Source organism: Montipora capricornis, chromosome 14, assembly GCF_036669925.1.
Source record: "Montipora capricornis isolate CH-2021 chromosome 14, ASM3666992v2, whole genome shotgun sequence".
Lineage (NCBI taxonomy): Eukaryota > Metazoa > Cnidaria > Anthozoa > Scleractinia > Acroporidae > Montipora > Montipora capricornis.
The window spans coordinates 41606793-41619292 of record NC_090896.1 but is presented as its reverse complement, the minus strand read 5'-3'; the positions used below and the strand labels follow the sequence as shown (position 1 = coordinate 41619292).

The 12500-nt window shown below is 39.3% G+C and overlaps 1 protein-coding gene across 4 annotated transcripts in view; it reads left to right on the top strand.

Moving 5' to 3' along the window:
• The window catches only part of LOC138033798 (stimulated by retinoic acid gene 6 protein-like), a 69295-nt gene that overhangs the window by 6290 nt on the left and 50505 nt on the right, over positions 1–12500 (top strand). For all 4 annotated transcript variants that reach the window (XM_068881627.1, XM_068881629.1, XM_068881630.1 and 1 more), the window contains exons 2-5: positions 1964–2018; positions 3165–3250; positions 8472–8611; positions 11887–12007. In XM_068881627.1, the coding sequence (XP_068737728.1) occupies positions 1964–2018; positions 3165–3250; positions 8472–8611; positions 11887–12007 (402 nt within the window). The remainder of the gene's footprint in view (positions 1–1963; positions 2019–3164; positions 3251–8471; positions 8612–11886; positions 12008–12500) is intronic.

The following is a 12500-nucleotide window of genomic DNA, read 5'->3' as shown; positions in this document are numbered from 1 at the left end:
TTCGTAAGTTCCAGACGTTTTCAAAGTAATGATATTGACTTGGTTCATTTTTCTTAAGTTCAGCCTTGGATGATTTGGTCCCCCTCAAATATTTTAGTAGATTATGTGTCTATTCTTTCATCTCTGTTGCACTCTCATCTGTGGGACCTCTGTACATTTTTATTAGTGATGTATCGAAGGGTATGTTTTATTCTATTTTTTCCTGAGACTCTTTCTGTTTCGGTTTCTGCAGATCCACACCATGTGGAAGGTATATGAAGAGGTTGGCATGTGCACGGTCAACAACACCATGCTGCAGTGTTATAGGATTATAGCAGCTTGCACCACTATTTCTTGTTGTTACAACAGTAACACTTCCCTTTCATCATTTCTCATGCATATCATATGAATGTCAATACAAATTAGACATGAATATCACCAAAACAATAGAGACCAAATCACTTAATTCAGATTGAACATTGTTTGCAGTGGATGGTGAAGTTAAAGCATGATACAGCTGTATGCGTGGATTAAAGCAACTCTTACGTTTCTCAAGCTTTCCGCCATTCCCATTTCTCCTCTTGCCCGGTAACGTGGGGATGGGACCCAAAGTCAAAATCAGTCAGATGTACCACCCCCAGGGGACAGACTGATGTCCAAAAATGCTTGAATGCCTCTAGAATCTCCCATCCTTCCCTGAGACTTGGGGGTTTCAATTGACTGGTGCATAAATAATTAAAAAGTATTAAGATACATAGATTTTGGGGGCCTCATCCTGAAGGGGAGGGGGTGAAGTGGCATAGAATTTTACAGAATGGTCTTCTGTGGCTCTTGCATTAAACTACTCAGTCACCATGGAAAATTAAACAGGAATTTTAACACACCCAGCAAGGCTGTCGTCTTAACATTCAAAAGCGTAACATGTTCAACCAGGTACATGACTTGTACAGTAGGGGGTAGGGAATGACTCAAAAAGAGGACAAACGTCAGTTTCCATCAGCAACATACCTATCGAGTACTTAGCTTAAGTTTAATACTTCTGTTTGGCCTTGAAAGCTATGAAAATCTGTAGTTTTCTTTTTCTGGGACTTTTGTCCTGACTCACAACTATCAAAATTTGGAGAAGGTGTGGGATTCCTTCCTCCCTGGAGTGGACAGTATTGTAGTTCAAAATTTCCCCTTTTAGATCCTACTCAAATAACTCTGGAGGAGGAGGGGGATGCTGTGAACTACAAGATATTGCTATAAATCCAAATTTACCCCTTTCTGAATCCTCAGTATCTGCACACCTGCATGGAATGCAAGTCTTATAGCATCAGTAAAAATGCAGTGCAAGGCAAAGGAAGGTCGCTTACTCCTGGTACCAGTTAGAAATTTCTACTGTTACACAGCTTTCTACCAAATCATAATCTTGATGTACTTATCTTTTTACTGTTTTTGTTCCAAAAAACAAGAGGCCCATTGCTTAAAGCTGTGGTTGTCCTGTAAGAAAGAATTTATTTCCTTTTGCAGGACTTGCCAAGACTCAAGAACACTATTTAACCCCCCAATAGGTTGTTATGAGTTATTTGAAAAGGGCCATCTGACAGGACATTGTAACTATATGCAAGAATTCCTTAAATTTGTTCTATATAAATAAATAAATAAATAAATATATAATATATATATCTATAATATATATATACTACTATATATACTATATATATATATATATATATATATATATATATAACCAAAAAATGGGTAGAAGTCCTCATCAACTTAAAAGTGCTCAATAGTTGAACTAGTTGAAATTGCATTACCAATTAATTATATATATATATATATATATATATATATATATATATATATAAATAAATGAATGAATAATCAGGACACGATCATACTTTTGCCTCTGGTTTAGAGCACTCTTAGTACAGCAAATACAAGCCTACTTTATGTATATATATATATATATATATATTTGTTTTTTTACTTTTGACAGATGCTCAGGCTACATAGACCAGAGACTTTTTGATCTTGGTTGCCTTGGACCTGCCGTAAGTCTCCATGCCGGTTACATGCAAATCTATGATTTAATACAGTTATAATTGTTCTTTGGTAACACAACTTGTACTCCCAGCACAGTTCTACAACTAGTCAAAAAAAAAAAAAACCCCATTGCCTTGTGAACAATGCTCTCTAGATTATGAAAGTGCAGAAATGGTATACTTAAAAGGGTTATGCTTCAAGAATTAAGGGAAGAGGGGGGTGGGAGCATTGTGGTCCTTATCCAATCCAAAAATGGCACAAAAAACTGTTTAAAACAGTACAGAAAAGCCACTTAATGATTTGATCAAAAACGAAAATTGTAGGCAAAACCATCAAAAGCAATTTTTCAAAATCACAATTAATTAATAATTCCTTGGTAAATTAATGTGTGGAGGATACAAACTAATTAAACCTGCATCACAGGGCTAATCTGACAAATGGGTCCTGGAGTATTTATATGTACACTGTTCATGTACAGTGTACATCATGGAATGTGGTTGTGCCTGGGGCACAACTCATAACCACCAAACTTTTAAAACCATTATAATAAACTAAATAAAAAGCCAAAAACAATGTCCAATTGTGTAACATAAATTAGAACATTAATCCTGCAACCTTTTTTGTATTTACCGGTATTTTATATTTCACACAGCCTAGGCAAAGCATTAAGAATTTGTAGTGTTTATATGGGGATCCGATGTCAAATAATTTTCGTTAAATGCTAGTTCTTAAAAAATTCTGAGGGTACAGGGTAAAGGATTATACAGACCAATTTTTAGGGATTAGCCTTCGTTAAAAGCCGCGTGGTAGCGTTTTCGATTTTTCCATACATTTGTCTGTAATTGTTACTGAAAATTTGCAGGAAAAAAATACAGACAAATATATGGAAAAATTGAAAACGCTGCCGGGCCACTTCTGTAAAAGGTTTATAGTGCCTAAAATTTGGTCTGTATAATCTTTTGCCCTGTACCTTCAGTTCTCAATTCATAAACTTTTCAGAACTAATTCCCATATAAACACTACAAATTCTTTAAGCTTTGCCTACCCGTCAAAATGGCGGTTAAAACCGTGATAATTAAGGCCTACAGTGTATTTTTTTTTTGCTTTGTCAGTCTGAGAAGTCAAATTAACCAGCCCTCTTGTCTAATTCCCAGCTTGCCATCATTTTGATTTTGGCATTTCTCAAGCGGAGAGAGAGCTTTATGCTTGATCACTGTAATGGATACCCTGGACTTGTCATGTAAGTGTTTTGTTCAGGAGGTCATGATAGACAAGACAAGCATTCTGTCTTTTGCCATCAAGTTAAGCTTAAGCTTAAGCCCGCGATATGGTCACGTGATACTGGTCAGCGGATACCTTGTTTTGCCAGGTGTCAATTACCGGTAATCAAAATATGGATGTCCAATATCAAAGATGTATGCTGTAAACTAGCATGATACTGGTCACATTGGCATACATGAAGGGGTGGATGTACGTACGGACGTAGGTACATGTATATACGGTTGGTTATAAAACCAAGATTTCTCGCATCGATGGGTTACCATATATTTATTTTCTTAACAATGGTGCTCTGCTATAACTTGGGGCTAAATTTTCATACATTGTTGCATCTTTTTTAAAAATTTCGAGCCTAGGGTATTTTATGAAAACTGTTTAACTAGAGTCCAGGCTCATTGCGAAAAAATGTGTGGAAACTTTTTACGAACTTTCATCTCGCGAACGAAATGGCGAGTTTTTTTTCAATGTTCAGGAAAGTAAGTGTTTCAAAGTACAGGGGCACCCAACGAGAATATAGTTCAAAACCACTTAAACATAGCATTGTTAATCGTATTTTAGTATTTAAACGGTAGATATAAGCATATTTTTATCCCCTAAGAATTTTTCATCTTTTTGGATTCCCTAGCTGAAAGTCTGGTGATCCGAAAATTATAGGTATTAAAACTTTCCTTTTCGAAAATCTCAGCCAGAAAAGAGGCTCCCGAAAATTCTAGGTGACCTTTTTAGGGTAAGAATCCGTTAAAAATGGGCAATTAATATACCATGTTTTAGATGTTCGAAAATCCTAGGACAGGCAGGCAAGCAAGGAATTTTACAACAAATGTTCCGAAAATTCTAGATCTCAAATCGTCTTCCGAACAGATATTTTCCGAAACTTGACGTTGGGTGCCCCTGAAAGTAGTCAATCTCTTTGGCTTTTGTATTTACGAGGATGGTAAGCAGCTGCTTTATCACTAATATCAGGCATTTCTTCAGTTTTATGCGGAAAATATCGTAATTATGCGGAGGATGCGGATTTTAGGGAATTATGCGGATCTGACCCGTATCGCCGCATCCTGTCAGACGCCATGCTTCCTGTTTAAATGAACAACTGATCAACGTAGCCTTCACTTTTGAGCGATTAATTGAAACATCAAAATGGCCACGAAACTCAACGGAGTTTACACTGCCGGTCTTATAAATTACGCATCGTTAATTTCGCTGAAGATCATCCCATTTCACAGTTATATTACAAAACTTTGCAAAGAACACAACTACCCACTCCATGTTATTGTAAATATGGACAAAGCGCCACTGAACTTCGACCACAGGCTCCCCAAGCTGAAAATACGTGGTGTATGCGACAGTTTGTGTATATAGAGAATTGTATGGGAAAGTCACCAATCGTAAAAAAAATGTGTAAATAACTATCTCATTTGAAATAAAGTTTTCCTATAGCTACCTCAAATGTGTGACGAACTTGTCTCTTTTGCCGAGTTTAGAGCCATTCTGACGCCGTTTAGTGAAGTTATCCAGAAGGCCGTTACTATAATGGGAAGGCCGATCGCCACTTCATCCATCGCTGGCCAGACCTTACTCCGCAAATCGTTTTCTCCTCAACAGGAAAAGTCCCGAATCGCAATAAAAACAGCAGTTCCATAAAGCCAAATAAATTTCACTCCAAATACGGCGGCCGAAAGACTCGTGACGAACGAAAACTTTGCCTTAAAATTCACCTCTTCGGCTTTCCTCAGAGGCTTGTGACCAGCGCTGGCCACAACGGAAACTTGCAAGGGATGGTTTCAGCCTCAACTCTGATTGGTCCATTTGAATTTAACGGCGTGCTGGCAACACGACCGTTGTTGACTGCCCGGTCACAAGTCAACAACGGTCGTGTTGCCAGCGCGCGGTCATATTCAAATGGTCCAATCAGAGTTGAGGCTGAAACTATCTTGCGAGTTTCCGCACAGGGTCCAGAGGAGATATGTTTGTCGTTAGAGCATCAAAACCCGTCGAAAACATCTGAAATAATGGGTTATTTTGATCGCGTTGACGATCGCGTTACAGTTTCGTTACACATTCTGTATACCGCAAACCAAGACACTGAGGGCTCGCAAGATCGGCTTCTTGTACCACGTGACTTCGTCAGATGTGAACCGCAGCACTTGGTGACGGAAGTGAATTGGGACCGGAAACGCAAAAGCAACAGACCGTTAAAACATGAGCTGTGGAGGGAGATTTAAAATAATGGCGGCTTCTCCCTTGAAAAGACCCGTTCCGTTGCGCGAAAAGCAGCCGGACGAGAAGAGATCCAAAGTATCGAACAGAGAAAAACACGTGTTTCTTTCTAAATAGTAAGATATCTGACCAGTTGGCTTTCGAATGTGAGCCACAAATTACCGTGTTTGGTTTTTCCCTGATCGAACTTGACTATTTTACCTGCAGGCTTTCAATGAATTATCGAAGAGACGAACAAAACTTTATCTCCGTACAAGAAATACTCGACGACTATGTAAATAACAGCTCCGAAAAGGAAAATTTTCCATTGCAAGTCAAAGAACTGGGGATTATTTTAAAGGAGGCCTTTCCACAGGCGAGTAGAGTCCAGCGAAGAATTAACGGTGGCCGAGTATGGCAGTACCCACTTTCAAAAACCTCAAGATTGGAAGGAGACCGTGTTAAATGGGAAGACTTGCCAGCTTTCACAAAATAATTCGATCGGCTTTTATCTAGCTCTAGCGACGATTTCTTTGAGTGGATAAAAAGTCCAGTCACAAGATCTATGCGAAGGCAGCCGAGTTTTAACTGAAGTAAAGATCTTTAAAGAATGGACATTTGTTGTACACGTCAACAGTCGAAAAGTTGCAAAAGAAACCGTTGGTGTTTTCGAACTTCGGGAATCTTAAAATAACTTCCGATTTTGCGCACATTTACTTTACCGCGTCATTTCCGTCACCATATGTTGCGGTGCACATTGAACGAAAGCTCTCTCTCGAAGCCGTAAATTTCGGTCGCCGAAAATGAATTTGAACGCTTTCTTATGCCGTTTTCCTACAGTAATTGGCAAATACATAACAATTCTAGATCACGTTAGTAAAATCAGGCAATTTAATTCAATTCCATTTGAGTTTCAGGGATTCGAAAATCGGCCCCAAATTAGTTTCCTCCCTTTCCGTATTTTATACTGTAAGCCGATCTTGCGAGCCCTCAGTGTCTTGGTTTGCGGTATACAGAATGTGTAACGAAACTGTAACGCGATCGTCAACGCGATCAAAATAACCCATTATTTCAGATGTTTTCGACGGGTTTTGATGCTCTAACGACAAACATATCTCCTCTGGACCCTGTGGTTTCCGTTGTTGACTGCCCGGTTACAAGCCTCTGAGGAAAGCCGAAGAGGTGAATTTTCAGACAAAGGTTTCGTTCTTCACGAGTCTTTCGGCCGCCGAAACACACGTATTTGGAGTGAAATTTATTGGGCTTTATGGAGGTGTTGTTTTTATTGCGATTCGGGACTTTTCCTGTTGAGGAGAAAACGATTTATGGAGTGAGGTCTGGCCAGCGATGGATGGAGTGGTCGGCCTTCCTATTATTTTAGTAACGGCCTTCCGCATAACTTCATTAAACGGCGTCAGAATGGCTCTAAACTCGGCAAAAGAGACAAGTTCGTCACACATTTGAGGTAGGAAAACTTTGTTTCAAATGAGATAGTTATTTACACAATTTTTTTACGATCGGTGATTTCCCATACAATTCTCTAAATACACAAACTGTCGCATACAGCACGTATTTTCAGCTTGGGGAGCCTGTGCTTCGACCTGCCGCCAAACTGAACGAGCACCATTACGCAGAGAAGATTAGGGAGCTTAAGATCTACGACGGCGACGTCGACGAAAACGTCACCTCAAAATAGAACTTCGCTCTTACTAGTAAAAGTCTTTCGCGATTATTCCATCTCGTTCACTTCGTACAATGTGGGCGAAGTATCCTAAAAATAAATTGGTACGAGCGATTTCAGACTGAAAATAGAGAATGAAAGATTCTCTGTTCCAAGCTCACGTTGTCGTCAGAACCTAAAATTTAGTGATTTAACGTCGTCGTCATCCAGAGAACCGCAAAAATATGAGCTAAAACCGTGCCGCACGTGCAGCACTATTATTTATGCTCTTTTAACCAATGATATCATTGTTTTCTGGCGTTTTCGACGACGTCGTCACGACCGTGACGACGGGAAATGAGAAGAATCATGCAACTGTTTTGTTGGCATGTGCTGGTGATGGATCGAAATTATAGAAAGCTTTCTTTTATCTCGTTTCAGAAAAGAGCGAAAAATTAGTTGTTTCTTTAAAAATTCAGAACGTCAACGGAATGTGCGATCAACGTAACAATGAAAGGTCTAGTGAGTTTGACTCAACGAGAGAAGTTTACAAAGAAATAAACAACTTGCCCGATTCTAGCCGGTTCAAGTTCGCTCGCTTAAATGTATCCACTGACAATAATAAACACGCAATGTCTTGAATGCCTGATCTGACAGTGATCTTTCCCCTATTTTCTTGGCTAAAACATTTTAAAATTCCTGCAGCATTAAGGATTCTTCAATCACACGTTTTGGATTCAAAGGCATCTACGACCGTAGATGCATTCAGTGCGCTATCTTTCACTTAGAGATGCTCTTCTGTCTGCAGGGTTGTTGAATAATTCGCTGTCTCTTCATGAAACAATTTGATACAAAAATTCTTCATATTGCCTGGTATTGTCTTCCATAAGAAATCTTCAATGAAGGCATTTGTCGCTAATTTTTCTTTGAAACAATACACATTTTAGAGAGACAAGATACAATTTGGCGATAAACAGTTGGTCTTATCCAGCCTGTTTGTCCATTGAACACTCCGCATTGAAAACTCAATCATTCACGCTTTGCTTTTGTTGACATAAACATTGCCCGATACAATTTTTGTCAGTAACGTAGCGTGACCGACGATTTCATCCCTTCGGTAAACGCTGGCAGATAGAAGTCAAGATTTGATGACTTCTGTTAATCGGAAAAAAATCGGCACCCGATTGATCGGCACCCGATTGATCGGCATCGGCGTGACCCGATGCCGATATTTGGACGCGTTCCCTAATACATGTTATTAGCATTTGCTATCAGTGAAACTAAAAAAAGGAAGATAATTTATTTTGTCTCATATTCCATCTTTCAGTGCAATTAGCTTTCTTGGCAATTTCAAGAACAGATTCACTATTGCTGCTACCTTTGGTGCAACAGCCAGCACTTGTCTAATTCTGTTATTGAACCCTCAAGCAAGCTTCTTTCCTACAGGCGGTCCTGGCTGGTTGAAATGTGAGCTTGAGGCTGACAATATTAATTACTGGTATTTTATATTAATTAAAGTTCAAACAAGTTTTTGACTCTTTTTGGCATCATTCACAGATGGATGCATTATATTAAAGTCATGTTTTTCAGCCCCATGATCATGATTAATTTTGTTTGGCAGTATTCAGAGGTGGATCCAGGATTTTACATGAGTGATTTGCACCAACTAAACTTGGGGGGGTTTGGGGTTATGCTCCCCCAAGTAAATTTGAAATTTGGTGCTCTCAAAATGCCATTTCCCTGCATTCTGATAGCACCTCAAGCCATCCAGACACATAAGCTCCAGAAAGGCATAATTCTATCTTAACAGTAGTTGCAAACGACTCTATTGCTTATCTTTCATTTTATTCTGGTTTGTCTGATAAAACCACCAGACAAACCAGAATAACATGAAAGTAAGCAATAGAGATAATTATACTGTGTTTGACTATACAAAGTGTTAAAAAGGGTTGACAGGCCTACACGACTCCCTTGTACCTGGTCTGGTTTCTGTTGCCTTTTGTCATAATTTTGCTGTCTTGAGTAAATATTTGAATGGATGCCTCTTTTAGGCGGTTCCTGTAGGATTCATTTAGCAATGGTTTTTGCCCTATGAGGCTTTACATTTGAATCTCTATACTGCTGTGTTATACTTTTTCTTCCAAGAAAATATTTGGTCCCGGCAATAATGTTTTTAGTTTCTTGGTGTTGATTTTCTCAGCAGAAATCTGAATGTGACCTTATGGCCTCACACGTTTGCGCCAATTTAATTCTATGCACGACCAATTTGTTTATCGGCGGTAGAAGCGAGTGATCTTCTGGTCTTAAATGTTTTTGAACGCCTGTTACATTGTGTCCTGTATCAGTGAGATAGCTGGCTTTTTATAGGCTTTGTTTGCCCTTTTTCCGCGTTTCTTAAGTTGTTGATCTGTTGATCAATTGGGACCGATTCTCAAAAAAATTTCCAGTGCAATCACTGAAAATTTATGCATCTCACATTTCCCGCTCGCATGTTTGGTAAAACGTGCCATGGCAGACGTCCACAGTGTGAGTGGAGTTTTGTACAATTTGTCGAGTTTGTTCGAATTTCGCCCACACTGCAGACTCCAAAGAAAACACACGGTAAACAAAATGCACTATCGAGAAATTTAGTGTATGCTAGCCAGGGAAATCTTTACAGCCAGCCCCACACAAAATGACGCTTAGAATTCGAACATTCCACTGACACTGGGAAATCAAATAGCTCAAGATCACCTGGTTTCCACACATTCTCTATGAACTTGAGCTTGTCCTGGTCCTAATACGAGCTGATTTCCTTGAAAACCAAGCCAATATCATACTGAGAACAGTCCTCCTTCCGACAAACTGGATCGTCTCGAAGCATGATTTATAAATCAAAACTATTCTTGTCTTTCCTTTCCGTAGCGAGGTAATGAATTCAACAAGAACGAAGGGAATTGTGAGGGAGAGGCTCCTCTTTATATAATTATTATGATTGTCAGTAGCTGGCACGGTAGTTTGCGACCTGAATAACCAATTATAACCGAGTTTGAGTAGTTCACAAGACAATGCGAGTGATTCTGACCAATCAAAGTGGGTTTTGTGTGATTTGTGAAAAGATGCATGTACATCCAGTCCCCACCCTCTAGGTGGAAACTTTGTCCGGTCGTGCCTTCGAATTTTTTTCGCGCTGTTCTCGGAAGTATCGACAAAGGAAGAAACCGTGCAAACGGAGACGGAGGAGGCTCGCTCAGGAGGGGCTGAGTTTGCCGTGTGATCGACGGAATAATTTCTCCTTTTTATTTTATTTCATAATAAACAATAAAACAAGAAGGATAATTGATTTCGTGAACTGCAATAAAGAGCTGAGATATAAGGTTTGGAAAAAATTTGAGTGATTTCTGCAAATCACTTGAACTACTCTGGATCCACCCCTGGTATTAATTTTGAAGAGAGAGGGTTCCATTGCATTTAATTGCAAACAATTGACATGGATCAAGTTGGGCTGCACAGCATGTTTTCTTTGACAATTTTATATTAGCACTGCCATGATTTTCCTTGGTCCTAAAATCCTTCTCTCAATCTCAAAAGTGTTTGTCAAATTATTAGCTAAAACATCAATTTACCAGTAACTTGTGACAGGCAGTTAGTCTAAAATGTAACTGCAGCCTCAGACCAAATTGTTGAAACACATTGTAGTACTTTGCTCTCCCACAATGTTGTTTTGGCAAATGGGCTCAGAAACTTACACGCAAACAACATTGTGAGGCCCGAGAGTAAGCCGCAAGAGCTTCAGATCTCTAGTTGTGTACTGTTCCAAGGAATTTTGTCATGAACTGTGGCTTGCATTTGTTCAAAGGCCATTAAGTTAACCAACTACTGCCAAACACTAATCTGGACTGCAGTATCTTATGAACTAAAATACATGTGCCTGTTACGGTTACTGTTACAGTAGTTCTTTGATTATTATCGCAGAAAGCAGAAAGTATGTTATTTTAATAACCAGTCAATTTGTCCAGTGCTGTCCCTCACCCCCATTTGCCAGTATTTATCAGGGAATTTACATTACAGCTAGGGCTTGCTCTTGTTTTTTAGCCCAGTTTAGCTTTTAGCTCTAAACCCCATTAAATGCATCATGTTTCTCCTCAGGTAGTCACAAAAACTCACGACTTGCCTCTCACCTTGCATCTGCTATCCTCAGAGCAAACGAGAGACTGTTTGCAGTCTATTATGAGCATGCCGGAGAATGTTTACATTGTATGTCTACTTTTACCGCCGACTGGTTCTAAAATTGATCAGTTGGTTGCATGAGCATCGGACTACCACTAGGGAAGTCTTGAGTTGACAACTCCAACCCGACCAACACTCGTGGTTTTTAAATAACTTGAGAGAAAGTGCTGCCTTAGTATTAAATTACACCTGCAAATGGTTAGACTTTCTTGTCTTCTTGGATAAGGATGACAAACTGTAGGCCCCGTCTGACAACCCTTGTTCGTATTAAACTCTGTGCAACGTTAAAGATCCCATACACTATTTGAAAAAAGAGCAGGGATACGGAGTTTCCAGTGTTGTGTTCTGGTCTGAGTCCTCCTGCAAAATGTGGCCCGCTTGGCATTGACGTCGCAAAAACGCTATTGGTGTACGTCAGGCCACGTACTAAGCAGAAACATCCATATTCATAATAGGGCTTTGCTGAGTTAGTGCAGGAACTTGCAAATTAAGGTGTAGAATGATGTAGACTGAAACTGCTTTGTGTTTCTCAGTTATCCAGGGCATTGTTAGTGTCATTGTGTATGGAATCTTGTTTTATCCATTGTTTGCCTGTGTAACAACCAATTACAAGCTGGTTGGATCATTAATGGGATTTTTATATGCTGCCATCAGGTACATGACTTTTGATTAACAGTATGAAGTATAATTTATTGGGGTTCACCAGTTCAGCCATCTATCCAATTCACCATCAAGCATGAAAACGAGAGACATTTGGTTTTTCTGGATATAGTTGTACATATGATAGTGCACTTAGGGAAATCTAGCAACTTGTCTTTATTTTAAACCAACACACACAAATATCTCGCTTTTGACTACCATTCAATCTGCCATTATAAAACAGAAAGTCTGTGACCAAAGCCTTGCTCACCAGGGCAGAATGCTTTCCATCCTCATGTGATTCCAAGGTTAAAGAGCAAGAATACATTGCTTATTGTTTCGAAGACAAATAATAGTTATCTAAAGTCCACTCCTCTTAGCTGTTTAAAAACTGTTACCAGCTCTTGTAACTCTTCCGTGGACACGGAAAAACTGTCTACTAGGTTTAAATTAAAGGATTTTGCCTCGCGACAATGTCAAAGTGGATCGAAAGCCTTTTTGAATGTAA